The sequence below is a fragment of the Brassica napus genome, chromosome A3, assembly GCF_020379485.1.
Source record: "Brassica napus cultivar Da-Ae chromosome A3, Da-Ae, whole genome shotgun sequence".
Classification (NCBI taxonomy): domain Eukaryota; kingdom Viridiplantae; phylum Streptophyta; class Magnoliopsida; order Brassicales; family Brassicaceae; genus Brassica; species Brassica napus.
The window spans coordinates 1,393,363-1,420,533 of NC_063436.1; the positions used below are offsets into that span (position 1 = coordinate 1,393,363).

General features: G+C 36.5%; 9 protein-coding genes across 14 annotated transcripts; 4 read left to right on the plus strand and 5 right to left on the minus strand.

Annotated features, from left to right (window-relative positions):
• The first annotated feature begins 799 nt into the window (after positions 1-799).
• On the plus strand, positions 800-2,497 carry LOC106385011 (uncharacterized acetyltransferase At3g50280-like). Its single transcript, XM_013824948.3, has one exon. The coding sequence runs from the start codon at positions 923-925 to the stop codon at positions 2,336-2,338; it is 1,416 nt and encodes a 471-aa protein (XP_013680402.2). The 5' UTR covers positions 800-922; the 3' UTR covers positions 2,339-2,497.
• Positions 2,465-4,329, minus strand: LOC106385012 (SNAP25 homologous protein SNAP33-like). 2 transcript variants are annotated; one of them, XM_048768961.1, is made up of 6 exons: positions 4,117-4,329; positions 3,341-3,809; positions 3,170-3,263; positions 2,954-3,084; positions 2,762-2,859; positions 2,465-2,693 (listed from the first exon to the last, which is right to left on the minus strand). In XM_048768961.1, the coding sequence occupies exons 2-6, from the start codon at positions 3,794-3,796 to the stop codon at positions 2,594-2,596; spliced, it is 879 nt and encodes a 292-aa protein (XP_048624918.1). In that variant the 5' UTR covers positions 3,797-3,809; positions 4,117-4,329; the 3' UTR covers positions 2,465-2,593. The 2 variants fall into 2 exon arrangements, with proteins under 2 accessions (XP_048624918.1, XP_048624923.1); XM_048768966.1 differs by having other exon boundaries at positions 3,341-4,264.
• Positions 4,330-4,559: 230 nt separating this feature from the next.
• Positions 4,560-7,207, minus strand: LOC106385013 (shootin-1). Of its 2 annotated transcripts, none has more exons than XM_013824950.3 (8): positions 7,005-7,207; positions 6,571-6,760; positions 6,432-6,491; positions 6,232-6,334; positions 5,552-6,152; positions 5,356-5,476; positions 5,094-5,261; positions 4,560-5,015 (listed from the first exon to the last, which is right to left on the minus strand). In XM_013824950.3, exons 2-8 carry the CDS (start codon positions 6,700-6,702, stop codon positions 4,953-4,955), a joined length of 1,248 nt encoding a protein of 415 aa, XP_013680404.2. In that variant the 5' UTR covers positions 6,703-6,760; positions 7,005-7,207; the 3' UTR covers positions 4,560-4,952. The 2 variants fall into 2 exon arrangements, with proteins under 2 accessions (XP_013680404.2, XP_013680403.2); XM_013824949.3 differs by having other exon boundaries at positions 6,571-6,722; positions 7,005-7,167.
• Positions 7,208-7,554: 347 nt separating this feature from the next.
• LOC106385014 (plant intracellular Ras-group-related LRR protein 7-like) lies at positions 7,555-9,920 on the minus strand. The gene is made up of 10 exons (XM_013824951.3): positions 9,573-9,920; positions 9,324-9,393; positions 9,198-9,244; positions 8,909-9,017; positions 8,729-8,814; positions 8,546-8,636; positions 8,356-8,441; positions 8,182-8,268; positions 7,954-8,100; positions 7,555-7,866 (listed from the first exon to the last, which is right to left on the minus strand). The coding sequence occupies exons 1-9, from the start codon at positions 9,672-9,674 to the stop codon at positions 7,990-7,992; spliced, it is 789 nt and encodes a 262-aa protein (XP_013680405.2). The 5' UTR covers positions 9,675-9,920; the 3' UTR covers positions 7,555-7,866; positions 7,954-7,989.
• A 412-nt stretch (positions 9,921-10,332) lies between these two features.
• On the minus strand, positions 10,333-14,304 carry LOC106385015 (diacylglycerol kinase 1-like). 2 transcript variants are annotated; one of them, XM_013824953.3, is made up of 9 exons: positions 14,098-14,304; positions 12,286-13,658; positions 11,846-12,212; positions 11,691-11,767; positions 11,459-11,578; positions 11,224-11,388; positions 11,010-11,147; positions 10,720-10,901; positions 10,333-10,638 (listed from the first exon to the last, which is right to left on the minus strand). In XM_013824953.3, exons 2-8 carry the CDS (start codon positions 13,444-13,446, stop codon positions 10,752-10,754), a joined length of 2,178 nt encoding a protein of 725 aa, XP_013680407.2. In that variant the 5' UTR covers positions 13,447-13,658; positions 14,098-14,304; the 3' UTR covers positions 10,333-10,638; positions 10,720-10,751. The 2 variants fall into 2 exon arrangements, with proteins under 2 accessions (XP_013680407.2, XP_013680406.2); XM_013824952.3 differs by having other exon boundaries at positions 10,333-10,901.
• Positions 14,305-15,976: 1,672 nt separating this feature from the next.
• LOC106365940 (replication protein A 70 kDa DNA-binding subunit B-like) lies at positions 15,977-18,965 on the plus strand. Its single transcript, XM_048768951.1, has 10 exons — positions 15,977-16,218; positions 16,449-16,598; positions 16,683-16,829; positions 16,930-17,107; positions 17,183-17,453; positions 17,541-17,768; positions 17,849-18,072; positions 18,151-18,311; positions 18,405-18,525; positions 18,620-18,965. Exons 1-10 carry the CDS (start codon positions 16,100-16,102, stop codon positions 18,821-18,823), a joined length of 1,803 nt encoding a protein of 600 aa, XP_048624908.1. The 5' UTR covers positions 15,977-16,099; the 3' UTR covers positions 18,824-18,965.
• A 231-nt stretch (positions 18,966-19,196) lies between these two features.
• LOC125593048 (mitochondrial import receptor subunit TOM5 homolog) lies at positions 19,197-20,015 on the minus strand. Its single transcript, XM_048768991.1, has 2 exons — positions 19,846-20,015; positions 19,197-19,480 (listed from the first exon to the last, which is right to left on the minus strand). Exons 1-2 carry the CDS (start codon positions 19,930-19,932, stop codon positions 19,403-19,405), a joined length of 165 nt encoding a protein of 54 aa, XP_048624948.1. The 5' UTR covers positions 19,933-20,015; the 3' UTR covers positions 19,197-19,402.
• Positions 20,016-20,068: 53 nt separating this feature from the next.
• Positions 20,069-20,911, plus strand: LOC106385021. Its single transcript, XM_013824959.3, has 2 exons — positions 20,069-20,324; positions 20,397-20,911. Exons 1-2 carry the CDS (start codon positions 20,229-20,231, stop codon positions 20,772-20,774), a joined length of 474 nt encoding a protein of 157 aa, XP_013680413.2. The 5' UTR covers positions 20,069-20,228; the 3' UTR covers positions 20,775-20,911.
• A 44-nt stretch (positions 20,912-20,955) lies between these two features.
• On the plus strand, positions 20,956-22,476 carry LOC106385022. 3 transcript variants are annotated; one of them, XM_048768983.1, is made up of 3 exons: positions 21,048-21,447; positions 22,140-22,143; positions 22,183-22,476. In XM_048768983.1, exon 1 carries the CDS (start codon positions 21,048-21,050, stop codon positions 21,438-21,440), a length of 393 nt encoding a protein of 130 aa, XP_048624940.1. In that variant the 3' UTR covers positions 21,441-21,447; positions 22,140-22,143; positions 22,183-22,476. The 3 variants fall into 3 exon arrangements, 2 of the variants coding, with proteins under 2 accessions (XP_013680414.2, XP_048624940.1); XM_013824960.3 differs by lacking the exon at positions 22,140-22,143 and having other exon boundaries at positions 20,956-21,448; positions 22,185-22,476; XR_007328969.1 differs by lacking the exons at positions 22,140-22,143; positions 22,183-22,476 and adding an exon at positions 21,550-21,672 and having other exon boundaries at positions 21,048-21,509.
• The last annotated feature ends 4,695 nt before the right edge of the window (positions 22,477-27,171 follow it).

Below are 27,171 nucleotides of genomic sequence, written 5' to 3' on the forward strand. Positions count from 1 at the left end.
AACACCTAGTAATATAGGATTCGTGACAAAAAAAAACAATAATATACTATTAAAAATAAGGATATTCTTTTTCTTGGATAATATAGGATATTTCATATGAGGTCTCTACCATGTTCCTTGAAATTTATTCAACATGTTTCAATCCGCTGGTTAGAGATTCGTTTCTATTAGGACTGCAATTATCAAAGCTATTTTCACCTTCAAAAACAATTATTGGCGTTTTATTTTGTTTTTTTTACTAGTTAATTATAGTTTAGTTTTTTTAATGATCTATTAGTTTTCGAAAAAATTACTTTTATTAGCTTTCGATTCCCCCAAAAAACGTGATTCTTACAAATTTATTTGTGTGCGACATATATTTTACTTATTTTAATATAATATTTAGACGACCAAAAGGACATTGAAAGCTAATTGCCAACAAAATATATAGAGGTAGGTTCTGACAAAAAGAATGGCATCTTTGTCACAACATGGCCAAGTAGCACTTTCGACGTGTATCTGAGCTCCCATGTGACGACTTGGCTTACGTAATACTAGTATTGGTTTTGAAGATAATCTTGTTAGGAATTGTCTCACATATATAAATTTTCAAGTCACAACAAAGCATATAATTATACAGTCATTCATACTGTATCTATCTTCAATCCAGCTCAATTTCATCTTTATATTTTGCCTTAAAATAAATAAAAATCTCTTATATAAATGAATTTGCTCTTATGTATGTTTAATAATTAAAATATAAAGGACTGTTATTTCTATCTCTAAATATAGTCAAAAATATGGTTTTTTCATACTTTCCTCTAAAATACATAAATTCTAATACAGAGACTTACATTACAACAAATCCACTTTTAATATAAAAATTTATATTGGAGATTTTTAATATAAAATCTATATATATATATAAGAAGAAGAAAAAAGCATGAAAGAAGCAAAAATGGTTTCATATTCATCATCTTCTTCTTCATCTGAAATCAAGATTATCTCAGAATGCTTCATCAAACCCAAAGCCCTCCCTGAAAAATCAAATGAGCCATACCATTTATCACCACTAGACCATCTGATGCTCTCCTTCCAATACATCCAAAAGGGTCTTCTCTTTCTCAAACCATCAACACCATCTGATGATGCAACCAAACCAAAAGACTTCATGGAGACTTTGCTGAAAAGGCTAAAAGACTCTCTAGCAACAACACTTGTCCACTTCTACCCTCTCGCAGGTCGTCTCTCGACCTTGAACACAGACAATCCAAGATCTTACTCGGTGTTTGTGGATTGTAACAAAGGTCCTGGAGCTGGATTTATCCATGCCAAATCAGAACTAACTGTAGCAGACATGGTTGGGTCCAACTACGTTCCTTTGGTTGTTCAATCTTTCTTTGACCATCACAAAGCAGTCGATGTCGATGGTCAAACCTTAAGTGTCTTCTCGGTCAAGGTAACAGAGCTGGTGGATGGAGTGTTCATAGGATTGTCTATGAATCATTCAGTTGGGGATGGAAGTACCTTCTGGAACTTTTTCAACTCTTTGTCAGAGATCTTCAACTCACAACAAGAAGATGAAACCAAGGATTTGTTCTGTCTCAAGAATCCTCCAATCTTTCGTGAAGAGTCTGGTCCTATGTGCAGGCTTCCTTACAGTCCACTTGATGCGTCCATTACTCTATCCGAAACTCCGGTTTTGAAAGAGAGAATGTTCCATTTCTCATCAGAAACACTGAGATCACTGAAGTCAAAGGCCAATAAAGATTGTGGAGAAACAACAATGATCTCTTCGTTGCAGTCACTAACCGCATTTATATGGAGAAGCATTACAAGAGCAAGGAGCTTATCAAATGATCAAGAAACCACTTGCAGGTTTGCTGTAGGAACTAGAACAAGAACGGATCCACCATTGCCGACGAATCACTTTGGGGTTTACACCTCTCTTGCAAGCACCACTGCCAAAACAGGCGACCTGTTGGAGAATGGGTTGGGATGGGCTGCTTCAAAGCTGCACCAAGCTGTAACCGAACAAAATGGAGAGAAGATAGCTTCCGAACTTGATCATTGGTTGAAGGCTCCTTTTGTTTTGCAACCAGATCAGCTTTCGGAACCGAACCTTGTTCACATGGGAAGCTCACCGAGGTTTGACAAGTACGGAAGCGAGTTTGGGATGGGGAAAGCTGTTGCGGTTAGAAGCGGTTATAACAGCAAGCATGACGGGAAGGTGTCAGCTTACCCTGGGAGAGAAGGAGGAGGAAGCATAGATTTGGAAGTCTGTCTTTTGCCAGAGTTTATGGAAGCTCTGGAATCAGATCAAGAGTTCATGTCTCTTGTCTCTTCTTCCCAGAACTAAGGTTTTCTCCTAGTTGTGTGGTTCTTTGTTCCTGTTACACCCTCTTTGGTTGGTTTGATTTTATTTTTTGTTAGTTATATATGATGAACTACTGTGTGTGGTTGTTAACGTCAGAGGATTCTGCAGTTGTTGAAGTCAAATGTTTCAATTGTTTATTAAGATCAGGATTAGAACATTGAATCTAATAGATTCAATCTATTGTTTCATGAGTTTAAAGCAACAAAATGATCAAGAGAATAGAGAAGCTAACTAGTTTTACTTCCGGAGTAAACGGCGAGCTCGTTGGTTAGATTGTTTCACTCTGAAGTTAAGCTCGTCGACATCGTCTTGAAGATGATCAAGTCCATTGTTTTGCCTGAGATTTACATTTTATATGATTCTCAGTTTTATCTAGGAGGAAGTAGATAGATATGAAAGAAAAACCTTTCGATTTCAGTTCCCATATCAACAGCCATGTTCTTCAGTTCGCTGAGTAGATCACTCAAATCTGCAAGTCCATCGTCCTGCTTTGCTTTCTCCATCTGTTAACACAGCATAACTCTCAATATATTGGCAAGCAAAAGAGAACTAGTTTTGGAACACTAGATGGAAAGAAGAAGGAAGAGAGAACCAAACCTCTAGTTTCTGATAGGCATTAGCGGATTCAGGGAGCGGTTCATGGGTTCTTGATTGTGGTTTGGGCAAATGGTTCAACCCCAGCTTCTCTCTGGTTTCCAAGTGGTTAACTCTCCTCTTGGGTGATTCACCTACTCAGAATATGTGAAGAGTTGGGTTAAGGGATAAGCAAGAGACTCATTCCTTAAGAGTAATTATAGACAAAGAAGAGTAAACCTTTAGTTATAACAGGACCAGTTATGGAACGAGTCTTCTTTGGCTTCCAAGTCGGTGAAAAAATGCCAGCGAGGCTTCCAAGAAGTTTCTCACCCTGAAACCAAACACAAAACATACAATAAGAATCATCCCATAGAAGTTTATTTGGGTTTAAAGTCTCGTCTCTCTTACCCGACTGAGATCATGATCGATGTCAACAGTCTTGTGGTGCGTCCTTGTGATCTTCTCTCCTTGCTCATTCAACATGACCAGAGTCCTGGCAGCATCTGATCTGATCTCCTCTGCTACTTTCAGACACCCTTGTACGGTTTTGGTTGTTTCCTGAGACTTGTACACAGCATAGCTCTCAAGTTCCTGAACACTCTGGTTCTCAACACCTCCAGAATCACGAAAACCGTTCCTGTACCGGCTCTTTGCATCCAGATCCAAAGAGGGTTTAGAAGAAGTAGTGAATCTCTTCTCATCACAATCATCATCATCAAAAGAGTTTAAGCTGAGATTCTTAGCGGCTAGAGAAGGTTCAGGGTTAATCCTATTTGATGGCTTTAAGGTGTCATCATCCGAATCAAAAGGATTCGAGCCAGAAGGCCCAGAACCAGCCGGCTTTGGTTGCTTCAAACCAAACATTGTGCTTCAAACCCTGAAAAAACTCTCATAGAGAAAAATCCAAAAGCTATAACAATGAAATGATTATAATTCCACAGAGATGCTAAACTTCAGAAAGCACAATGTTTGGTTTGATCAAACAATTTCTACCAATCAATCAAGTAGGATCACAGAGCTAAGAACATGCATCAGTGTAATCTATAGAAGAGTTATATCTCTTGAACAACTATAGGATCATAAATCAACAGGTGATTACTTCTTGAGGCAGTTAAAAGGAGGAAAGTTAGTATCTTTATCTCTGCATACTAAATCAAGAAAGCTAATCGCAATTGCGGCGTTACCTGGATGATCGATCGAGCGGAGAGAGCTCAGAGAAGAAGGATGTAACGCAGAGACGAGAGAACCCAAAGAAGTGAGTTTGAATTTCCGATTTTTCTGTTATATAGATCATTCAAGTCTAACTAACTGCAGAGAAACGTCAAATATTAACTTTTGTTTTAAAAAAAAAAAACAAAAAACAAAACTAATTAATTATACAGAATCCAACAAGAGTAATTGGTTTTGTAAGTTAGGTTTATAATTTACAGAACTTTAGTACAAAGACGTTGTACATGAAAGTGCCCAAGCAAGCATGGACACTGAAAGTGAAGTGTGATGTGAGATTCAGCCAATTTTCAAAGAACCAAGCAAAACATGTGCAACTACTAGTGTTCTCCACTCCCCACCACTGAAAAACGTTAATGCACTTTGTTTTGTACACCCGCAAAAGATGAGTCAACAAGTGTTTTCATAAAAACTTGTTTTCTCTTATATCAAAACGAACAAAGAATATACATACACACTCGCAAAGATGAGCAAAACAGTACATATTTCCCACTTTATTACTAAGTTCCAAGCACATTATGTACTCTAAACGCTAAAAAAGATCCAAAATCAACAACTCTAATGCTAAGTTCTTCAAGGCATTTAATCAAAGGTTAGCTCTCATTGTTCATCTCACTCCAGCCACTTCCAAGTCTCAGGATTCCTTACCATCCTGCGATTCCATGTGCGATTAAGATCCCGATGATTTTTTTTATCACCTTCCAAGTATACTCGAGTAGAAAATCCATGGATGAGAGACACTCAGACATGTGAACATGGGTGAATTGTGTTAAGCCATACATCAAAAAGCTCATCATAACCCGGAAAGAGGCAGCATATCAGTGGAAGAGCGCTTTGTTTGTCTCTCTCTCTTGATCTTTAACAACAGAGGATAAATAAAGAACAGTTCATGATAGACAAAAAAGACAAGGAAGCATCATAGAATATGTAATACCTGTGCTTCTAGTTCTGCGATTCTCTGTAATGACGCTTGCTCTACGCACACACGGCGTTTGCGTTCTTCGTCGACCAAACATGTCATCTTATACCTTAGTTCAGCCATTTCTTGCGTAAGGTCTTCCGCTTCTTCCTTCGCCTCCAGTTTCTCCTGTTTCAATTCCTCCTGCACATACACCAAAATATCACATCCGAAACTACTTAGATGAACCCTTTTGGCAAAAGATAGCAAATAGAAATCCTAAGTTTTTCAAACGTACCTTGAGCCGCTTCACAAGATCTTCCTGCAGCTGTATCTGTTTCCTCATACCCTCCATTTTATCGATCAAAGTTGCATTCCCGGAAAGTTCTAGTTTCTTGATGATTGCATCGAAACATTCTCTGTAAAACACAAAACCAACCAACATTATTACAAACGAGGATAACACTAAATTTTGTCTTTAAGCTGAAACTCACCGAACTTCACTGGACAATGGAAACACATGGCTCAATTCAGCGAAGAAGCACTCTGCATTTAGAGGTTGTTGTTCGTCTTCACTTTCTAACCGTTCCTTAGTACTTATAAAAAACTCGTTGATGCTCTTCTCAGAGGTGGCAATTCTCTCCCTCAGCTCTTCGTTTAGCTTCTCAAAGGACTTCGCCTTCTCTTGCACCTCTCGAGACTGAAACTGAACCTCTTCGATTACTCCTCTCAACTGATCTTTCTCTTGGATGCTTTCCTCTTGGATTCTCATCGCATCAACGAGTGCTTGCTCCAACGCTGTTATATCAAGCTTCATGCTCTCTATTTCACACAAGGACTCCAACGTTAAGGACGAGATGGTCTCCTCCAGTTTCTCCACAGAAAGAGACGAACACTGTAGCTCTGTCTCTTTGCTCCCCAGTTCTTGCAACAGCAACAAATGCTCGGATTTAGACAAACACAACTCCTCTCTCAAGAATTTAACTTCTTCTTCAAAGTCCCCTGATTCCGCCAATTTGGATTCAAGATTGCGCACATGTTCGTTGAGGTAACTCACTTCCTTGCTTTTAAAAATCAGTTGATCTCGCAAGTAACCTACAAGACAAAGTATAACACACGCTGAGAGTTATTAAGTTCAGAAAGAGATTATGAGTGGCTCAGGTAGGGAGTTTACCAATCTCTTTATAGCAATTCAACAACTCTATCTCCATGGTACGAAGTCTTGCTGTGTCTTCTAGGCGAGATTCAGATAATGACTTTGAGTGGAGTTCCAATCTCTGTGGTAAAGAGAAGATATATATATATATGTCTGAAAACACTTTCCCTCAAATGTGCATAACATTAAATTGAACAAGAAGAAGAAGAAGAGCTTACTCTGACTAGTTCAATACTATGAGGTTTCGATTTTCTCAGCAAGTCCTTTTCTTTCCTTAGCTGCCATAAATAAAAAACAAAAGAAAGAAAGCTCAAAACTTTATTGATCAAAGAGTAAGAAGAAGAAGGTATAACTAACCTCCATGCGTCTGGAACCAAACTGGAGAAGCTCATCAGCAGCGTCAAAGGAGATTTCACTATCACCTCTGGAACTACTACACGCCGAGCTGCTACTACTCCTTCCTGAGAAACTTCCCGAGCTACTCGACATTTAACAACAAGTAATCACCACTGCCAAAGGGAGACACTTTCGTCATTGTTTTTGTGTTCTAATCCAAAAATGTTAAAATCAGATTAGACTATAACAAAAACAGCTAAATTACGTCAACTTCACAGTGATAATTATACTCTTCCAATTTCAACAAGGAAGAGTATATAGAACACTAAATCGCAGAGCCAATTCCCCTTTTTTTTTGTTTACAGAATAAATCGGTGAGAGCGAATATGAGGATGATAAGCATACAGAGAGAGATGAAACCGTGCACAGATACAAGCGAGCAGGAAAGGTTTTACCTTTACAGATAATAGCGCCGACGACGAATTTGATCGGAGAAGGTAACCTTAACCCTCGGAGATGATGATTGTCGATATTCGAATTCGATGGTAATTATTCCCCCAAAACAAAATTATTCTGTTTCGGTTGATGATGATGAGCTTTCTCGCTGCTTCCCTTTGTTTTTAAAAAACGATAAAACGGGTCGAATCCGGGTCGGGTCGGGTTGGGTCAGGTGGGTCTCCAAGCTTACTTGCCTACCTATTAGCTTCCTTGATCGGTCAGAATAGCAAAAAGAGAAAGTCAAACGTTTCTGATTTGTTTTGGACTAAAATAATACAGTGATTGGGTCGTCAGTCTTCAACAAACTCCAAAAAAATATTCATTTATGGCTTTTTATTACATTTTATATAATTGAGCTGTTAATCTATGTTACTTTCTTTGTTTGATTCTGAAGTTTTAAAAATTAATTAATGATCAAATTGAGCTTGAATCTAGTCTAAGTTGTTGGTATAAATTCAGTTTTCAACTTTATAAAAGTTCAGCTTCCCCGCAACATAGTACAAAAGGTGTATAAAAATCTTGTATATATATAACACAAACAAAACCAAAATGTGTTTCAAGACAGACGAGAGAACACACTTAAGTCACACGCTTAGCACTGTCTCCTTGATAAAAGGGCAATAATCTCTTTGCCATGTTACATGTATAAATAATATAAACACACACACACATTACACGCCTTCATATATACATATGACACACGTACACGCCGTGATTGTGTATGTTTTCATAAGAATTTCAGCAGAATCACCACGACAGAGATTTCTAGAGACAGAGAGTATTACAACAATGTTTCTTTACATGACAGAAACGTTGATCCTGCAAAAGGAAAAAGAAAAATTTATGATCACTGAAGAACACACAGAAATTACCAAATGATCTATCTATAATTCTGAATCAACTTACGAAGTAAGGAGATGTTGAAACAACTGTATAGAGTATTCATTTATCAACCCCTACATCGAGTCCTTTAGAGCTGATCATCACATTCGAATCTATTTGCTTATCAAATTTCTTCTTTCTCCTCTCTTCAAATTCTTCGTATCCTTCCATCTACATTTACACTTTGTTATGTTACACGAAATACTATTCCAAGTGTGTTCCTTTGAGGTTGTGGAATAAACATTGACTTACCAGCTGAAACTCATCCATGGATATAGGATTGTTATGGAGGGAAAGATTTTGCAGACTCTTACAATCTCTCAGCAATCCATCTGGAATCTGAAAAAAGATACCAGTAAATCTTAAGAGATTTAACATTAAAAAGTTCAGAGGGTGAAGAAACAAATCACAGCTCAATTGCTCTACCTGCTTCACTTGATTATCGTCTAAGCAAAGCGACTTTAACTGCATCAGATTGCAGAGTGATTCAGGGAGCTCTTCAACAACGTTATCTGCAAGGCTATCCCTATTCACGATTAGGCTTTTGGATCACATGACATTTCAAACTTTCAATGGAAAACATAATGTTCTAAAAAAATGAAAACTAGAAACATACCATTAGCTTGTATTTCTTCTAAAGAAGCACAGCTCCCTAGTGATTCTGGAAGGGATTTCAATCTGTTATTTGAGACATTCAACAGCACTAGCTGCATTTTGATAAGAGAGAGAGAGAGCCAAGTTATTAGAGACAGCTAACTAGAGGTATGCTTTGGGGGTGGTAAATGAAGTTAAAACGTACATTGCGAAGACTACCAATAGTATCTGGCAAGTATATGAGCATATTCCTTGAGATTGATAGTTGCTCAAGCCTTATCAACTGACCCACTGCAAACAAAAAAAAAAGACACAAAAACTTTTAAGACACAGACACACAAAAACAAACAAAGAAGATGCTAGTAATAAAGAGAAATCTTCTTACATTCGTCAGGCAAACAGCTGATGCGGTTGCCATCAAGCATCAAAACTTTGAGAGACTGAAGCTTCCCAAGATTCCCGGGAAGTCGCTCAATTAGATTATCAGCTATTAACTGCCAGAATTTTTACAAAAATTAACTTGGATCATTAACAGTTTGGTTCAAGAAAATGATGGGATAGAGTTCACAACCAAAGCAACTACCAACAAGCATTCAATTAAACCGCTAATACAACTTTTCCATAGAAATGACAAATCTGTAGATAATAATATACAGAGGCAAGAGTTGTCTCACCAGACGCTGCATATTGATCAACTTGCTGATCTCTCCAGGAACATCAGCTGCATAAACAACAAAGTACCTTCAACAACAACTCTTAACCACAATCAAAAGATAAAGACTCTCGATGAAGAAACATACAGATCTTGTTGTGTGTTAGATCGAGTGTCCGCACTGCTCTCTCCATGTCAATCACTACATCAGGAAATGTCTGCTCCACAAAAACCAAATCAGAGTAAGTCACCCACCCATCAAGACAGAACCAACTAAACCAGTCTAAAATCCCCAAAACAGAAACCCTAAAAACAAAATCTTTCATGAGCAAACTAATCAAAGTTTGTAACTTTTCGTTTAAAACAATCATAGAGATTGTTGGGAAGATTTGGGTACCTTGAGTTTGGAGTCGCGGAGGCCAATAATGCCGGTGGATCGCCACCGCTTTACCCGACTAGCCTTTGAACCTCCTCCTGGATTGCTCGCGCAACACCCCATTCTTCCCTGTTTCTACTACGCTCTTGATTTTTGATTGGATGCTTATAAACAGAATAATATTTGTAACGGAAAAAAAAAATCGAAAACCCAGAAAGTTTCAAAAGGAATCAAAATCTCTGATTACCAAAAAGAGAGAGATTTGGGTAAAGAAAGTTTGCGAATTTCTGAGGATTTGAGGTTTAGGTAAGGGGTCGAGCCAAGGTCTCTGGAAGCCAATTTTGGGATACAAAAATAAATAAATAATATAAATTAGAAAAGTAGTTTTCAAAATTAAATGAGAGTGGAGAAGGACTCTCGTCAAGTCACTATCTCATGTCACCAACCTTTGAAAAACTCCAAGATTGGTAAAGACGCCGAGACCAAAACAAAAATTAACACAGACACTTTTATCGTGGTTCCTCGTTGATTTAAATCCCCGAGACTCGTATTATCAAAGCACCATGTTTCATCGAGTTCAAGTACACTAGTCAAATCTTCTAAGACCCGATTTTGTAGAATCATATGTTGTTGTGACAAGTGAGTCTTTGAAAATCTAAACACTTTAGAGAATGAGGATGAAGCTGTGAACAAACATATTGTAAGAAATAGAGTTTAACCCTCTGTTTTTCACTAACCCCTTCCTCAAGCAACTGTTCTTTTATTTTGAACCAATTTGATATGAGAGAAAAGCCAAACTGTATTATATTCTGAGGTTTTACGAGTGGGAAACATTTACAAGATAAATAAACTAATCTAAGAAAAATAACAGGCTTTATGATATAATATATTTACATGTTCTTTCTGAAAATGATAATTTAACAAGCTTTGTATCAGTTCCATTCATGTCATGACTCATGACACTACAACAACACTATGAGAACTGCCAAAAAATCTTGGAACCAGGTTCCCTGTTCTTTGTTTTTCCTACTTCCGCACAGAACAGAACCCGCTTCTGCACTCAGAGGGTTCGATCTCCAAGACTTGTCTAACATTCCATTCGATAGACAGAGAGACGAGACATGTAAATACACATATATTTGAAAACTTCTATTACACAGTGACTAACCAGTTGAAGCAGAAATCAATACTTTCTTCCTTTTAAGTTAACCTTACAGCCATTTCTTGAAGCAGAGCTCGTTTCTGTGAAGCGTTGATCACTTGATTTGTTTCTGCATTCTCTAGAACATCTGTGATTATAGCCGCTGCGTGACCCAGTGGCTCCTCCGCTGCTCTTTTTAGCATGAAAGCCTGTTTGCAAGTGAATGTCATTGATAAAACAAACATCAGTTTAACAAAAAAAATGGTTCAAGCTTAAAAAAAATTAAGAGTCGGTTTTGATCTAGAACTCTTATAGACCTGGCCATGGTGCGATATGGTTAAGGTACATGGTTGTTGAGACCAAGGTTCTCCATCGATTTGCACAGGCAACGGCGCACAAAGTTGTATCTTAACTGATTGCCCCTGAGCTAACCTTCTTGCTTGAGATAAGCCAACCTGAAGATGTGAAGAAAAGAAAAATTGATGTTAGGTTTACAAGAGAACATGCAATGTAAGATGATCATTATCGTACCTGGAGTTTTCCAAGGTGCCACGTTCCAGATATACTCACGACTTCTACTACCTTGTCGTGGATAGATTGCGGATCAAAGTTTTCATATGTTTCATCTTCATTCTGCCATAAATCCACACCTCCCATGTAACTTCCGATGTTTGCAACAAGTACTCCTTCCGCATCCTTCAAAGATATAGCATAGAGAAGTTACATCATTAACTATTATTATGTAAACTAGTTTTATGTGATTTACCTCAGGAACCTCGATGTCAACACCATCCACCTCAACTCGAACTTGCCAAGGGAAATCTTCGAATGTTCTGTCCATTATACTCCTTGCACCTTCTCTAGCGTATAGGACTTTGTTCATAAACTGCACATGGAAAGCATTCAAATGTCAGTTTCAGCTTCTCTAAAATAATGCCAGTTAAATCATACGATTATTAAAGGTACTAATGGCAGGAGTCCTGAACTTTATTGATCACCTGGCTATAAAATCTCTCTGGATTCTCCTCCCGTAGATTATGAATATCAAGGGCTACCTTCGCATCACACCCAACCCCTATTAAGATTCACAATGTAAGCAAGAAATTTATAAATAATTGAAGAATATTACCAAGAGGTTGTGAGTTTAACTGACCTATATAATTGTTCATATATTTTGGCGGCTGGAGTTGTTTTCCTTGTTGATTCAGAATCGATACTTTCCAACGATCAAGGACAGTGACTGCAGCATGCTCTATGTTCTGTAATACTGTAGATAAGCCTCCTTGTCTCTCAACAGAACCCAAACCACCACCCCAGTTCAATATCCGGGCTAGATCATTCCCGGTTCCAGCAGGAAGGATAGCAACCGCAGGAGGAGAGACGAAATTCTGTTTGTCTATGGCATCCAATACCCAACCAGCAGTGCCGTCTCCACCACAAACAAGAACTCTAAAGTGAGGAACCTTCCTGAAGAGGAAAAGTCCCACTTCTGGTCCCTGCACTGAACTCAATTCACACACCTGCACGAAACGGCTCCATCAACAAACTTAAAGGCAATGAAGAAGTAAAAATATAGAAGGCAGCATACTCTACCTGCACGGGATTTAGAAGAAGATTAAGACGCTGCCGAAGAGAATCACCTCGTTGAGCACCACTCTTTTTGTTAATGAAAACCAACAACGGTCTTGCGTCTGGAGGCAAATCAGCAAGCTCATACTTAAGCTTCGACCTTAGTCCCTGATATTCATCTTTTTTACCAAAAGACCCGCTTCTTTTAACACTAGGCTTCTTCTCCAGCTTGCCACTGCTATCGCTATCCCCTTGGGAGGAACCTCCATTCACAACGCTGCTTGAGTTTTCCAACGCGGCATGGTTGCCATTAACAACAGCCGGACCTGTATCAGCTGTGCTTTCCGTCGATTCATCACCGTTGCTACCACTATTACCTGACTCAGCCGAAGTTTCATTACCTTGCTTGTATTTTTTGCTTTGAATCCTGATACTGGCACGCACCGTAGATGCGAGTTCGTTTGCACCATGCGTGATCGTGCTCAAAAACCCTCCAGAGGGATTCCGTGTCAGTTCCTTAACGTAGAGAGGGCACAAAACTAACCTCCTAAGAGGGCCTAGATCACAAACGTCACCTGTTTCATTTGACATATTACTGTGACAGTCGACATGGACAAGACGTTGACACCATAAGCAGCACCATACAGGAGAACCCCCAAGAAAGGAGCTACTGCACGACTCGTCACAGTAGCTGCAAAACGAGGATTCATCAGACTGATCAGCACCTTCCGTCCACCGCACTGACCACTGGTGCACCACATGCTCGTATCCAACCATGGAGACGCATTTGCAATCTTTAGGCGCACTTGAAGAGCAACTAAAATGAGCTGCCGCTCCACAGACGGTGCACCTGTGGATAACACTTTCAGAGGCTACAACTGTCTGAGACGGCGACATGGACTTCAAGCACACAGAGCAGTTCAAGTTCTTGGCACGGGATACAGAGTCGCGCTCCCAGCTATGCGGGGCGACAGGAGTCTTGTGCCGTGCCTTTGGGTTTTTCTTCGACCTGGCGATGGCTTTTGTCCAGCTCAAGTTGATATTCCTTCGCCACTGAGAAGCAGTGTAGGCTATGGTGAGAATACCAACAAGGGCAGCAACAAAGCAAGTGAAGATGAACCCGCGAGACTCAACCGTTTCAAATGGATTCTTGCTGAACATCCCAATTTCTCCATCGTCCTCCATTTGTTTACGTTGCAACTCGACACGTGTGATGATAATTCCAGAAGCTCGAGCCAATCAGAAGCCCCCACAAAGATTCTTGGCTTGGTCAGGTCCAACAGACAAGAAAATTCGTGTACTATCTATTCAAAGTCCAAGTCTTTCATCATCCATTATCCATCTGAATAAGTTTTGTACAAAACCCACTTCAACTATAAAAGACAAAATATTATGCCCTGTCAAGAAAAAAGTACATGCCATTAGAGAAAGAAAGCGACTTGGCATCACAAATTTCCACAGATTAATACGGCTCTGAACAATATTAAAAAAAAAAATGACTAGCAGAAAAATAAATGCCTGGTTTGCTCAGATTCAAACTAAATTAATTGTAATTGACTAAGAACCAGACATAAAAGAAAGACTTTGGCACTTAAATATTTAATCTTAAATCAAATTCTTGGAAAACAAACACCTTTACTAATTATTCATGTTCGTTACACATTCATCTCATTATCATTTCATTTAAACAAACTCGAAATCAAGTTTTGAAAACAAAATGGGAATCACAACAAATCCAAAATCAAGGCTTATACTACTGCTTTCACGGTCCGCGAAGAATACAATGGAAATGAAATAGAGAATTTAATCAAGAATAAGAAGAACATGAACCCTAACCTTCAACCGAGCAACCGATGCGAAAAGCGAAAGGAGAGAAGAAACCACACACACAATCGACGCACCAAAGCACGAAGCTTTTACTCGTCCGGAAAAATTCCCAAATCCAATTTTGGTTTTTTTGAAAAGCAGATTGATTGATTGATGCTGTCTCGAGTATTATAAATTTATAATCTTCGTTTGATTTAGATAATTTGTACTCCCTACACACCAAATATCCCCTATTTGCACTCTATACTCTAAATCCCTCCAATTTTCTTCCCCCCATCATTACCATTTTCCCCCATTTGCATGGTATCTCACCCTTTTAAGTATATTGAGCTAATTTACTCTTTGATTTATTCGCTCGCTTTGTTTATATAAGTATTTCTCCCGACGAGAGTATATTTATGAAAGAGAAAGATTCTGCGGGGAAAGAGAGAATACACGGCTGGCCCACGTAGGGTAGATGAATCTCGGATTCCGGAAAGCAACGTGTTACATGTCGGCAAAAGGCCCGGCCCATTACTGTCATGCAACGATTTATAATAATTCATCTCACAAACCAAACAAAACAAAAGCTTTAACCGGTAAAGATTAAAAAAATACGAGGAATAACAAGGAAAAGAATTAAAGAAATAAAATATGTGAAAACTCTATTCCTCTCGTTCTTTTAATTTTATAAAAAATAATTACATTAAAAAATCATAGAAAATAAATATTTCTTATAAAATAATATAAATTGTAAGGAATTGTAAGAAATCAATTATTCTCACTCATTTTTTATCACTATTTAGAACTAAAGTTTCTATAAATCACAATATTCTGTAAACAGGAGCGGATCCAGCAACTTAATGAATATGGGGCACACATTATAAGAAATATATATATTAAGGGTATTTAGATAAATTAAAGCTAATTACTGAAGAAAATACAAAATTTTGTGTGGGGCAAGTGCCACACCCAAATCTTCTCTGTAGATTGATTACAAATATATATCATACTATTTTTGATGATATAGCTTAAGCTTGAGCATTTTAATATGTATCCGAAAATCCGAACCGGAACCGAGTTTTCGAACGCCCATGCCTAACATGGCTTGTTCTTCGCATTTTCTTCTTGTTTTGATATAACTATATTTCTACACTTTTTGCTGATTTACCATAACTGGCTGTTATATAATGTTTTAGATTTATACTCTTGATTTTCTCTTCTTTTTTTTTATTAATCGTTTGTAATAATTCATTAATTTCTAATACTCCAGTTTACTATTTTATTATATAATGTTTTAGATTTATACTCTTGATTTTCTCTTTTTTTTTTTAATTAATCGTTTGTAATAATTCATTAATTTCTAATACTCCAGTTTACTATTTTATGGTCATTTTATCTGATATACTTTTCAACGAAAGTATAAAATAATACATATATAATGAGCAATTGGGAGTTCGGCTGGCGACTTGCATTCTGTTCAATCGTCAAAGCAGGTTAATATGCAGCATATGCCAGGCTCCACACCAGGAGCGGAAACTCCCTCTTCTAAGTCACTGACGCTTGGTGCTGCTAAACTGCTGACTTAAACCAAAGAAGCGCAAAACCGCCACATCTGAACTTATAAGTGACCGAGAGCAGTACGAACGTTTTCAACGGCGGAAGCAGGAGCAAATCCTAAGCTCTCGGTCCGGGAGAAAATAAAGAGGCTCGGATCCGAACCAGATCTGCCTCGTAGATCAAAACTCTCTTCCTGAGACAAACTAGAGTTGACGTAGTGTGGGAGAACATAGGAACGGCACCGTATTGATGTATTTTTTTCTGGTTGGGTTAAAAGAAGGCGCCAAAAAATAGGAAGAGAGACATGAAGAGGCGGTGAAAGTTCTTTAAAAAAACGGCGGGAATAATTAACCAAAAAATCTAATAGCTCCCGCGTAATTGCTTAGCTTACAAAACCATTTTGCTTCCTTTTGTTTTTCTTAACACACATTTGCTCGATTTCAACAAAAGAGTCAGAGATCGAGAGAGAGAGATGGAGAACTCAGTGACCCAAGATGGTATCGCGTCAGTATTATCCCTCGATTCCTCCTCGGTTCAACCTCAGATCGTCGTCCAACTCGTGGATCTTAAACCCGTTGGAAATCGATACACGTAAGTCTTTTCTTATGGCTCTCGATCTAGCTTTTTACTTTCCACACAGATGATTTCGTATTTCATCGATTTGGGGTTTCTCGAAGCTTGATTTTCCTTTGCGATTGATTCACTCGATCTGTTTAATTTCGATTTGGAATACAAAATTAGGGTTTATGGCTGCGCGAATTGAGTTTATAGAATCTTATTCGTTGGATGAAATGTATTTGACTTGTGGTTTTGTTTCTCAGGTTTAATGCTAATGATGGAAAGACCAAGATCAAAGCAATGTTGCCTGCGACTTTAACGTCTGAGATCGTCTCTGGAAAAATCCAGAATCTTGGTCTGATTCGTCTTCTTGATTATACACCCAACGATATTCCAGGCAAATCTGGAGAAAAGTAATAATCTTTACTGCTTCTTTGATAGAAATTAGTAAATTGGTTTTAAGTAAACAGAACTAATCTTGTCTCTCTTATCTTCAGATATTTGCTTGTGACCAAATGCGAGGCTGTTGCGTCTGCACTTGACTCAGAGATAAAGACTAAAGCTTCTACGGGTATAATGTTGAAACCGAAGCAGGAGTTTGTCGCCAAGTCAGCTTCACAGATAATCAATGAGCAGAGGGGAAAGTAAGTAACTTTTTGTTTTTGTTTTAATGAAACTTATTTGCTTCTTAATATCTGTGTAAAATGCTTAATATTGACTTTTTTCTGTGGTTTTTTTTTGTAGCGCTGCACCAGCTGCAAGAATGGCTATGACCAGGAGGGTCCATCCCCTTGTGTCCTTGAACCCTTACCAAGGAAGTTGGACTATTAAAGTCCGTGTTACTAACAAAGGAATCTTGAGAACTTACAAAAACGCTAGGGGAGAAGGGTGTGTCTTCAATGTGGAACTCACTGACGAGGAAGTAAGACTCCTTTGATGAATTATTTAGCTCTGATGATTTTCTGTGACTGATTTTATTTTATTGATGGAAATCCAGGGAACGCAGATTCAGGCGACGATGTTTAACGCAGCTGCAAAGAAGTTTTACGACACATTCCAGAAGGGAAAGGTCTATTACATATCGAGGGGGTCGCTTAAGCTTGCTAACAAGCAGTTCAAGACGGTTCAGAACGACTATGAGATGACTCTGAATGAGTACTCAGACGTTGAAGAAGCTGGGAGCGAAGAAATGTTTATCCCTGAGACAAAATTCAACTTTGTCCCCATTGATGAGCTGGGTCCATACGTGAATCAGAAGGAGCTTGTTGGTAAGAGCCATCTCTTATGTATAATTCTTGTTGTCTTTAAACGCTGAGTTAGGATAATAATAAGCTACTTTGTTAATTCATTTTCAGATGTTATCGGTGTTGTCCAAAGTGTTTCTCCTACCATGAGCATTAGAAGAAAGAGTGACAATGAGATGATCCCAAAGAGGGATATAGTTTTAGCTGATGAGACGAAGAAAACCGTTGTGGTGTCCCTTTGGAACGATCTAGCTACTGACTTAGGACAAGAGCTTCTAGACATGGCTGATAAGTACCCTGTTATTGCGATCAAGTCTCTCAAAGTTGGAGATTTTCAAGGTAAAATCTTAAATTTTCTTTTCTGAGAAAAAAATAGGCATTTTGTCAAATTGGTTGCTGATAGAAACCGATTCCTCCAGGTGTTTCACTCTCCACTATCAGCAAAAGCGACGTGGTGGTAAATCCTGATATACCAGAAGCTACAAAGTTGAAATCTTGGTATGACTCTGAAGGTAAAGAGATGTCTATGTCTGCTATTGGCTCTGGGATGAGCCCTTCTGCCAATAATGGATCAAGATCCATGTATTCTGACAGAGTCTGTCTCTCTCACTTCACAACCAACCCCTCTTTAGGCGAGGACAAGGTACTTTAAAACTCTTTCACATATTAGGAGCTAGGAGAATGAATACTTGGTTGATGTGGTCTTGTGTTTGTATTGCAGCCTGTATTCTTCAGTACTAGAGCTTACATAAGCTTCATCAAGCCGGACCAGGCAATGTGGTACCGTGCTTGCAAGACATGCAACAAGAAAGTGACTGAAGCGATGGACTCTGGTTATTGGTGTGAAGGTTGTCAGAAAAAGGATGAAGAGTGCAGTTTAAGGTGAGATAATACTGAGATCCATTAAAAATTTCCACTCAAGAATAGAGATTGGATCTTGTTTGTTTTAATTGTGTTGCTTATTGGTGTGATCAGGTACATAATGGCGGTGAAAGTCTCTGATTCAACTGGTGAAGCCTGGTTTTCTGCATTCAATGACGAAGCAGAGAAGATGATTGGATGCACAGCTGATGAACTCAATGTTCTAAAATCAGAGGTAAGGAAATTAAAGCCATATACAACGATTTAGAACATTCTTAGCTCTCCAGATTCTTGATCTAACCTGTGATCGTTACTTCGGTTATCTCCAGGAAGGGGAAGGGAATGAGTTTCAGACAAAACTGAAAGAAGCTACTTGGTCGTCTCATCTCTTCCGTGTTAGTGTTTCTCAACAAGAGTATAACAGTGAGAAGAGACAGAGGATAACTGTAAGAGGTGTCGCTCCGGTTGATTTTGCTGCTGAGACAAGATTATTGCTCCAAGACATTTCCAAGAACAAGAAGACATCTCAATAATTCTAACTTCAACAATGTTTTGTCTAGAGCTTTTGCTAAACTTAAAGTCCCAAGCTTTGTATTGTCCAAATTTTTATGCAGTTTGTTAAATTAGTTTTTTGTCACTAAAATGTTGATTCAAGTTGAATTGTTCCAACAGTAATCTACAGACTTGAGTGTTATTACAAAATTCATAACAGAAGATTAACTAGCTTAAGAAGGCGAAAGCCAAAAGAAAAAGAGCTAAAATCAATTGGGGAATCACTGACGCTTAGCCAAAGAAGAACTTAATTCCTGGAAGTTGTGTATACTTAAGAGTGAAATCAGTGAACAAACCATCAACACCGATCTTGTTGATCCATAGACTAAGGTTAAACACACAATTTAGAGCTGGTTGTGCATGAAAATAACCTCTTTAGCATAACATAAGAACCACAGTCACTGGAAACAAATCTTCAACTGAGATATTTTTCGTATCACAATGGTGAAATCATAAACTAGAACATCAGTTCTATAGAGAGCAGAGACATTCAAAATTACAAAAACTGAGAAAGTGAAAAACTAAGAGAAGCTCCTCCATTGTTATATCAGGTTTCTTCTTCAGACAGCCATGAGATCACCAAAGTTACGCATGAGGAAGATTCCTCCTGCAAACACCCCAAGTGCTCTCACAAGTTTCTGCACCAACAAGAGACACAACAACCAAAAACAAAGGGACTTCGTGTCAGAATGAGACAGATATCGACTGTAAGAATATAATAAAGTCAAGCATCACAACAAAAACGAATCAAAATACTCCAAAGGCATAGACTTGTGACTGATAAACCCTAAATCTCTGAGAGACCCAACTGAATCAACTCAGGATAAAACCCTAAACCCATATTCACAATCGCTACAAAATACCCAAAAAAAAAATTCACGAAAGCATAGAGAAACCCCATGATTGAGTCACAACACATACATACAAGAGAATCAACTCCGATGTTCTCAATTTAGAATCAATACGGACTCAAAACGAAACTATAGAAAGCAAGAGACTTTACCATGTTAGCAGCCCACTTTCGTTCGTCGTGAACCTCAGAGTGCCACAAAGCTTTCAGCTGGTCCATTGAGATCACACTCTTCGCCATTGTTGATCGAAACTCTGATCGAGAAATAGTCGGTCGGTCAATTCAATGCATCTATTAACCCTTTTAAGGGTTTAGGGTTCTGCAAATTACGAAACTAACCTTCACTAATACTTTTAACTCTTTTTGGTAAGTGACATGGAGTGATTCCATCCAGACAAAACCGCAAGAAGCTTGTCCAACCACAATCAAACACGTGCACAACAAAATCTTAACAATCTCATCTACAAGACTACAACCTCTGGTTCCTCCATCGAAGAAAAAAAAGCTTCAGACAAAACCAGAGAGAGTGTTACAAAATGGCGGCTAATTCAATATGTTCGTCTTTATCAGTGCACTCCATGGCGAATAAGAAGCCTTCACCTTCTGCAACAAGAACCATAACCTCAAAGAAGGTAATACACAATTCAAATTTTCAACTTTTCTATCGTTTGCTTAAATCTAATTGAATTTTTTTTGTTTCATAGAGCACAACAAGTGGACAGGTGAAGCTGCTGACAAGAGTCGAGCAGCTCAAGCTTCTGACCAAAGCCGAAAAGGCTGGACTTTTATCCTTAGCCGAGAAATCAGGTTTCTCTCTATCCACCATCGAGCGTCTTGGCCTCCTCACCAAAGCAGAGGAGTTCGGCGTTTTGTCCGCCGCTACTAACCCGGAAACGCCTGGAACGTTATTCACCCTGAGCCTCGGTTTACTCCTTCTCGGACCGGTTTTCGTCTACTTGGTCCCTGAGGATTACTCTTGGCAAGTGGTGGTTCAGCTCGTCGTGGCTCTCGTCTCCGTTCTCGGTGGCTCGGCTGCTTTCGCTGCTTCCGGTTTTGTCTCCAATTTGCAGAAATCTGATTAGACCGGTTATTTCGATTTTTGTTAAACCGGTCGGGTTTTGTATTTGATCTGAATTGCTTCAAGCTCATTTCTATGTTTATGTAAATGGTTAAGCTCGTTATATAAGGCCCACTAATAAATAAGCCCATGAAATATCAACCAATCCTTCATTTAAGAGGTTAAATCTCGGTTTAATGTCGAACCAATCAATAATTTCAGAATCGAACCAACTCAAACCGGTTTCTTCTCCATCCTTTCACTCAGCCAAATCTGTGAAGCTCAGCTTCTCTCATCAATGGCGAAATCAGTAGCGACGGCGACTTCTTCCCTCGTGCAAACCCTCAGGCGGTACATCAAGAAGCCGTGGGAGATAACCGGACCGTGCGCTCACCCGGAGTACCTCGAATCCGTTCCGAAGGCGACGGAGTATCGGATCCGATGCCCCGCCACGATCGATCAAGAGGCAATCGTGCCGACCTCGGATCCCGAGACGGTGTACAACATCGTGTACCACGGTAGAGATCAGCGGCGTAACCGTCCGCCGATCAGGCGTTATCTGCTGAAGAAGGAGGACGTGGTGGAGATGATGAGTGAGAAGAAGGCGTTCGAGGAGACGGACTTCCCTAGGGTTTACTTGACGACCACTGTGGAGGAGGATGAGAACGCACGTGGCGGAGGCTACGAGTAGACAAACATGTGAGGAGTTCGATTCCTATTTGGCATGAGATTGTTTGATTGCTAAGGTCAAAATGAGATTATCAAAGCATGTGAATTTATGTTTATTCTGATTCATTGAGTTTTGTAGAATGAGCTGGATATAGTGAAAGTTATGTTCTTAATGGCATTGGAACTTTGATTTCGATATGTTGTTATAAAAGTTTCTTAATTGGCGAATGAATGTTGATTTGTGTAAGGTCAAAGTTTTGGCTTGTGTTAATATGGCTAAGTGCATTCATTTGGCTTCTCCTTTTATTTCGAAAGCTGTAAACTTTCTGACCAAGTTCATTGTGTCCTTAACGGTATGGTTGTTTTTGTAGGGTTTATAGCTACTTCTCCCTACTGCTTTAGTTTATTCAGAGAGTCTGACTTGTCATTTTGGTCTTAGCTAGATGAAATTTCTGAAGCTCAGTTAGTTTAGCTGCGACATTGTAGATTGTTACACGGAATCTTTTTGTAGCAGTATCAAGAAATGGCAAGTTTGGAACTGTGAGTAACCTGTTGAGATAGGTGTATCTAGCTGCTGGAGTTCTGACCAGTCAGATAGATAGTGTCTCTGATTTGTGCTTTAGCCTACGGTATAATACTGCTGCAACAGTTTAGACTGTTTAGTAATCCAAAATATTCTTGTACAAGTCTTACTGTCTAAAATAAGAAAATTTCAATCGTCAAAATACTCGTTTAAATGGTTATTGTTATCTGCCTTCCTTTGTAGGTTTTCTTGTAGTCTCTGACTTGCTGATGGGCGAAGGACTGCGTGTGATATTTCTCTACCGACAGAAGATTTTCCATGGTTTGCTTTACTAATAAGGTTTGTAGTAGCTTAATGTACTGCAAGACTTCTTCACAGGAATTAGATTGCTGTTCAGACATTCTCCCTATGTTTACGCATATCTATGATGATGATAAACTCATGATTGTTTTTAGTCTTTAGTTTTATTAGAAATGGTTGCTGATGTAATAACACAGAGAGAAACAGGTAGTAGTGCCTGTGTTCTTGCGGTCCCTTTTTCTGATTCATCAGCGACAAGAAAAAGAAATAAAAAAAATGAAAAGGAAGAAGAAGCAGAGACTGTGAAAAGCCAGAATGCCACCAAACTTTGTCTCCATTGATTCATGGATGTGTGTGTTTTATAGATATTACCCCAAACGACTGTTTCTTTCAACTGTTTTGCTTCTGTCTCTGGCAAGGATATGTCATTGTCTCTCTCTCGGCATGTGCCTTTTGCATTTACTGTCGTACAGACAGAGAACGACGGCTCAGGATTAAAGAGAAATAACACTCTGTGTTTGCAATTTTTGGTCCAAAACGTGTCTGTGATAATGCCTTAGTCATTACATACATATTCCAACTTTCTTTATGGTTACTAAAGCGTTTCAACCGCATTGTCTGTGACCGTTTGCACACAATGTGGGTTTTGCAGTTGGTGAAAGATAGAGAATATGATGTTTAGTCCCAACTAGAGAAACTTCACAATCTCTGATATACACATTTATTCAAGCAGCTCATAGTTACTTGTACATTGTGGTCTGATTGGTAAATCAAAACTACAATTACTTAAAGTGTTTAGTAGAAGCAAAACAGTAATATTTATCTAGCAGTGTGGTAAGAAATTAGAATATTATAATTTAAAAAAAAATCATTAGGTAAATTCATTATTCAGAATTATAAATTCTTGAAGAAAATGTTCAAAAATATTCGCCTGAAATTATGTTGAAATGGAGCTCTATTTAACTTAAGTATAAAAATCAGAATAACCGTTCATTGATACGAAAGCATGTCGTCATTGTTCAGAAAATGGTACATTCACAGGAATCTTTAATTAAGAATTTGATATTTTCTTTTTGCTATAAGCAAATTGATATTATTATAATTCTGTGATGGACTGATAGTGTATATCTAAAATAAATGCTAGAAAGAATCAGCAAAACTCTCACTGCCATTCATATAGTGGTCCATGAATCTCTCTGTGTATCAAGGCATATTATATATACAAGATGCTTTTAACAAAAACCTACTCTCTTTCATTTGGTCCATCCTCTAAAACCAACCATTTTAGCTGTCAATCTAAATGCCTACTGTAATATGTACGACCACAAACATGTATATCAATTATAGAACTTAATTGGGATCATCTCATGAAGATAATTTATAAGGATACATAAATAACTGAATTGCCTCTGCTCCAAAAGTATAAGTTGGTACCTAGTAATTATTAACTATGGCTTAGAATGATAAAAGGAAATATAGAATGTGTAAAGAAAATTTGAATTTTCTTATAAGAACATCCCTTATATATTAATTGAGGAACATTTGAAAAGATGTAACCTCAATTTTGTATTAATTAAAAGAAGCCCCAATGCATAGGTGGCACTCAATTAGGTAGTCAATTACATTCAATTGAAAAATAAGTAGGTCCACATTCGATTTTTATATGTTGTTAGATACATAAGTTGGTAAAACTATATGATATAATGATATGATATGATATTTTCTTTCCTTAAATAAAACCTACGGAATTACCATAAAGGACTAATATATATATGACAATTAATGATTTTAATAATAAAGATTTGATAACAATGTATATCTCCTCCATCACTTTTTGTTTAATTTTATATTATTAAAATAAATTAAACAATCAAATTAGCTATAAAAATAAAATTTAGTTTTTTCGTATATGTTATATTTTGAATTTTTAAAAACGACAATAAATGACTAAAACTATTAAAATTATTATGTTAAAAATTAATGATCAATAGTTTAACATTTTTATTATAAGAAGATACATATGATTTTAAAACCATATGAGCAAAAAATATCATTTAATAATAAAATAAATATATATATATATATTAAACACTATATACCATAAGATTACATAAATATTTTAATATTAAAACTTTCAATGAATTTTCAAGAACATTTAAAAATTATAAACTTATTAAAGATTTCAGATTGAAAATTTTGTTATCGATGATTTAAATATTTTGTTATAAAACGATATGAACGATCATAGAACCGTATGATTATAAATTCCTATTTAATAAATAACTATACAAAATATACTATTCCTAGAAAAATAGGTTGGTCCATCTTAACTTATATTACACTTTTTATTAAACTAACTATCGAATTGATAAATAACGTACCAAAAAATGTTTTGCACTTTCCTTAAATAAAAGCTACGAAATTACCTAATATGATTAACGTATATGTGAAAATTAATTATAATGAATAATAAATATTTGATAACAATTTTTGTTTCTTAGTTCTTTTTTTAATTTTATATTATTAAAATATATTTAAAAATCACATTAAATATATAATAAAAACATTTAAAATTTTTCTTATATGTTATATTTTGAATTTTTCAAAACGTCTATAAATTATTAGAAATTTGAAGATCCCCACTCTGAAAATTTTGTGATCAATAGATTATTTTTTTTGTCATAATAAGTTACAAATGATCATAAAATTGTATTAATATGAACTTTTATTTAATATTATAAGAAGATACACATTATTTTAAAACCATATGAGTAAACAAATATCATTTAATAATAAAACATATATATATATATAGATTATACTATATACCATAAGATTACATAAATATTTTAATATTAAAACTTTCAATGAATTTTCAAAAACATTTATAATTTATAAACTTATTAAAGATTTCACATTGAAAATTTTGTTATCGATGATTTAAATATTTATTTATAAAATGATATGAATGATCATAGAACTGTATGATTAAAAATTCTCATATAATAAATGACTATATAAAATATACTATTCTTAGAAAAATAGGTTGGTCCATCTTGACTTACATTATATTTTTTATTAAACTAACTATCGAATTGATAAATAATCTACCAAACTTTTTTTTGCACTTTCCTTAATTAGAAGCTACGAAATTACCTAATATGATTAACGTATATATGAAAATTAATTATTATGAATAATAAATATTTGAGAACAATTTTGGTATCTTAGTTCTTTTTTTTTAATTTTATATTATTGAAAGATATTAAAAAATCACATTAAATATATAATAAAAACATTTTTATTTTTTCTTATATGTTATATTTGAATTTTTCAAAACGTCTATATATTATTAGAAATTTGAATATTCCCACTCTGAAAATTTTGTGATCAATAGATTATTTTTTTGTTATAATAAGTTACAAATGATCATAAAATATAACGCATATGAATTTTTATTTAATAAATATTCAAACTAAATAATATATATATATATATATATATATATATATATATATATATATGTACACTAATGATTTAAAGCAATAAGATTGGCTGATCAATTTAGTCGTCCAGTTGAAATCTTTCAAAAGTATGTGAAAGACTAAAGTCAAAGTAAATATGGATTTAGAATAGTAGTTATATTTTACTAACCAAATACCGAAAAAACCGAACCGAACCGAAACCAACCCGATATCCGGATTGAACACCTGTAATCCAAATGAAGCCAAACTATTGTTTCATTCTCCAAAATATAATAAAAATAATAACTTAATCCCGCGCAAGGCGCGGGTCTTATCCTAGTGTTAGTAGAAAGGAAAAAATGTTTTTAGAATGGAAGATATATAAGTTTCAGGTAAATGCAATGTTTTTAAACCCGACCCGGACACTGAACCGGATGACTTACCGGGTTGCTGGGTCACTGGGTCGACTGCGGGTGAACCACGGATGAACCGCAAGTTAATAAATGAATTAATTTTATTATATAATAATATATCAGCTATGTAAATAAAAATATAAGAACTAAATTTAAATATTTTCTAATTTTTTTTAAAACATAAAATAATAGTTTGGATATATATATATTTTATACTTAAAAACATTTAAAAAATACTTAACTTTAGTTTTTATATTTTTATTTTCATTTGACATACAAAATATCAAAAAATAGTTTAGACTATTTAAAATTTTCTCTAACAAGGTAAGAGTTATGACATCTAAAAAAAATCAAAACATAAAATTTATAAATATTTAAATGTTTAATGTGAATAATAAATTAAACTTCAAATACAAAATAAACCAAAAGTAAAAGATCATTGTAATAAATTGTTAATAACGGAAATAAACTAACACTAAATCACATCAACTAATTTTGGTTTTCTCTACCATGGTTCATTTCATTTTCTTTATGTCATGTGGCATAGTAAAGTTTTCATCAAAATCTAAAAATCACAGATATAAAACTGAAAAGAGAAAACCAACTTTTTTTGTCAGCACCTAACTTCTTAGTTGGAAACTTAGAATATAAAACATAATCTGAAAACATAATTAAAAACTAAAAAAAAGAAGTAAAAATTATTTATTGGTTGAACCCGTGGTTCAACCGGCATCGGGTTCCGGGTTTTACTGGGTTTTTGCGGGTTTTTGCGGGTTTCTAAATATTGGGTTTTTTACAAAACCCAAACCGGATTTTTTCTGGGTCACCGAGTTTACCGGTTCAACCGCGGGTCCGGGTCGGGTTTCAAAACACTGGGTAAATGGTAACAAATACATAGAAGTGGATTAATATTTCATAAATCTCAGGATCTAAATAATTAGATACGTACGTGCGTGTGTCTGCATAATTTCTGAACCAATTATAATGTTTTGAATCTTGATTAACCATCTAATCCTATCTATTATTAGTATAGGTGGAAACCCATAGCATCTT

Bases quoted from the DNA above. Each gene is read 5' to 3' on its own strand.
- LOC106385011 (XM_013824948.3), top strand. From the start codon at position 923: ATGAAAGAAGCAAAAATGGTTTCATATTCATCATCTTCTTCTTCATCT.
- LOC106385012 (XM_048768961.1), bottom strand. From the start codon at position 3,796: ATGTTTGGTTTGAAGCAACCAAAGCCGGCTGGTTCTGGGCCTTCTGGC. The intron at 3,264-3,340 runs GTAAGAGAGACG...GTTTGGTTTCAG, and splicing joins TCGATCATGATCTCAGTCGG to GGTGAGAAACTTCTTGGAAG. The intron at 2,860-2,953 runs GTTTGGTTCTCT...CTGTGTTAACAG, and splicing joins ATGCCTATCAGAAACTAGAG to ATGGAGAAAGCAAAGCAGGA.
- LOC106385013 (XM_013824950.3), bottom strand. From the start codon at position 6,702: ATGTCGAGTAGCTCGGGAAGTTTCTCAGGAAGGAGTAGTAGCAGCTCG. The intron at 6,492-6,570 runs GTTAGTTATACC...TATTTATGGCAG, and splicing joins TTGGTTCCAGACGCATGGAG to CTAAGGAAAGAAAAGGACTT. The intron at 5,477-5,551 runs GTGAGTTTCAGC...TGTGTTTTACAG, and splicing joins CCATTGTCCAGTGAAGTTCG to AGAATGTTTCGATGCAATCA.
- LOC106385014 (XM_013824951.3), bottom strand. From the start codon at position 9,674: ATGGGGTGTTGCGCGAGCAATCCAGGAGGAGGTTCAAAGGCTAGTCGG. The intron at 8,815-8,908 runs GTAAGAAGATTT...TTTTGTTTGCAG, and splicing joins CAGCTGTTTGCCTGACGAAT to TGGGTCAGTTGATAAGGCTT. The intron at 8,442-8,545 runs GTATGTTTCTAG...ATAGCCTTGCAG, and splicing joins AGAAGAAATACAAGCTAATG to ATAACGTTGTTGAAGAGCTC.
- LOC106385015 (XM_013824953.3), bottom strand. From the start codon at position 13,446: ATGGAGGACGATGGAGAAATTGGGATGTTCAGCAAGAATCCATTTGAA. The intron at 11,768-11,845 runs GTCAGTTAAACT...GAATCTTAATAG, and splicing joins ATATATGAACAATTATATAG to GGGTTGGGTGTGATGCGAAG. The intron at 11,579-11,690 runs GTGATCAATAAA...TTCCATGTGCAG, and splicing joins CAGAGAGATTTTATAGCCAG to TTTATGAACAAAGTCCTATA.
- LOC106365940 (XM_048768951.1), top strand. From the start codon at position 16,100: ATGGAGAACTCAGTGACCCAAGATGGTATCGCGTCAGTATTATCCCTC. The intron at 18,073-18,150 runs GTACTTTAAAAC...TTTGTATTGCAG, and splicing joins CCTCTTTAGGCGAGGACAAG to CCTGTATTCTTCAGTACTAG. The intron at 18,526-18,619 runs GTAAGGAAATTA...GGTTATCTCCAG, and splicing joins TCAATGTTCTAAAATCAGAG to GAAGGGGAAGGGAATGAGTT.
- LOC125593048 (XM_048768991.1), bottom strand. From the start codon at position 19,932: ATGGCGAAGAGTGTGATCTCAATGGACCAGCTGAAAGCTTTGTGGCAC. The intron at 19,481-19,845 runs GTAAAGTCTCTT...TTGTTGGTGCAG, and splicing joins GAAAGTGGGCTGCTAACATG to AAACTTGTGAGAGCACTTGG.
- LOC106385021 (XM_013824959.3), top strand. From the start codon at position 20,229: ATGGCGGCTAATTCAATATGTTCGTCTTTATCAGTGCACTCCATGGCG. The intron at 20,325-20,396 runs GTAATACACAAT...TTTGTTTCATAG, and splicing joins GAACCATAACCTCAAAGAAG to AGCACAACAAGTGGACAGGT.
- LOC106385022 (XM_013824960.3), top strand. From the start codon at position 21,048: ATGGCGAAATCAGTAGCGACGGCGACTTCTTCCCTCGTGCAAACCCTC.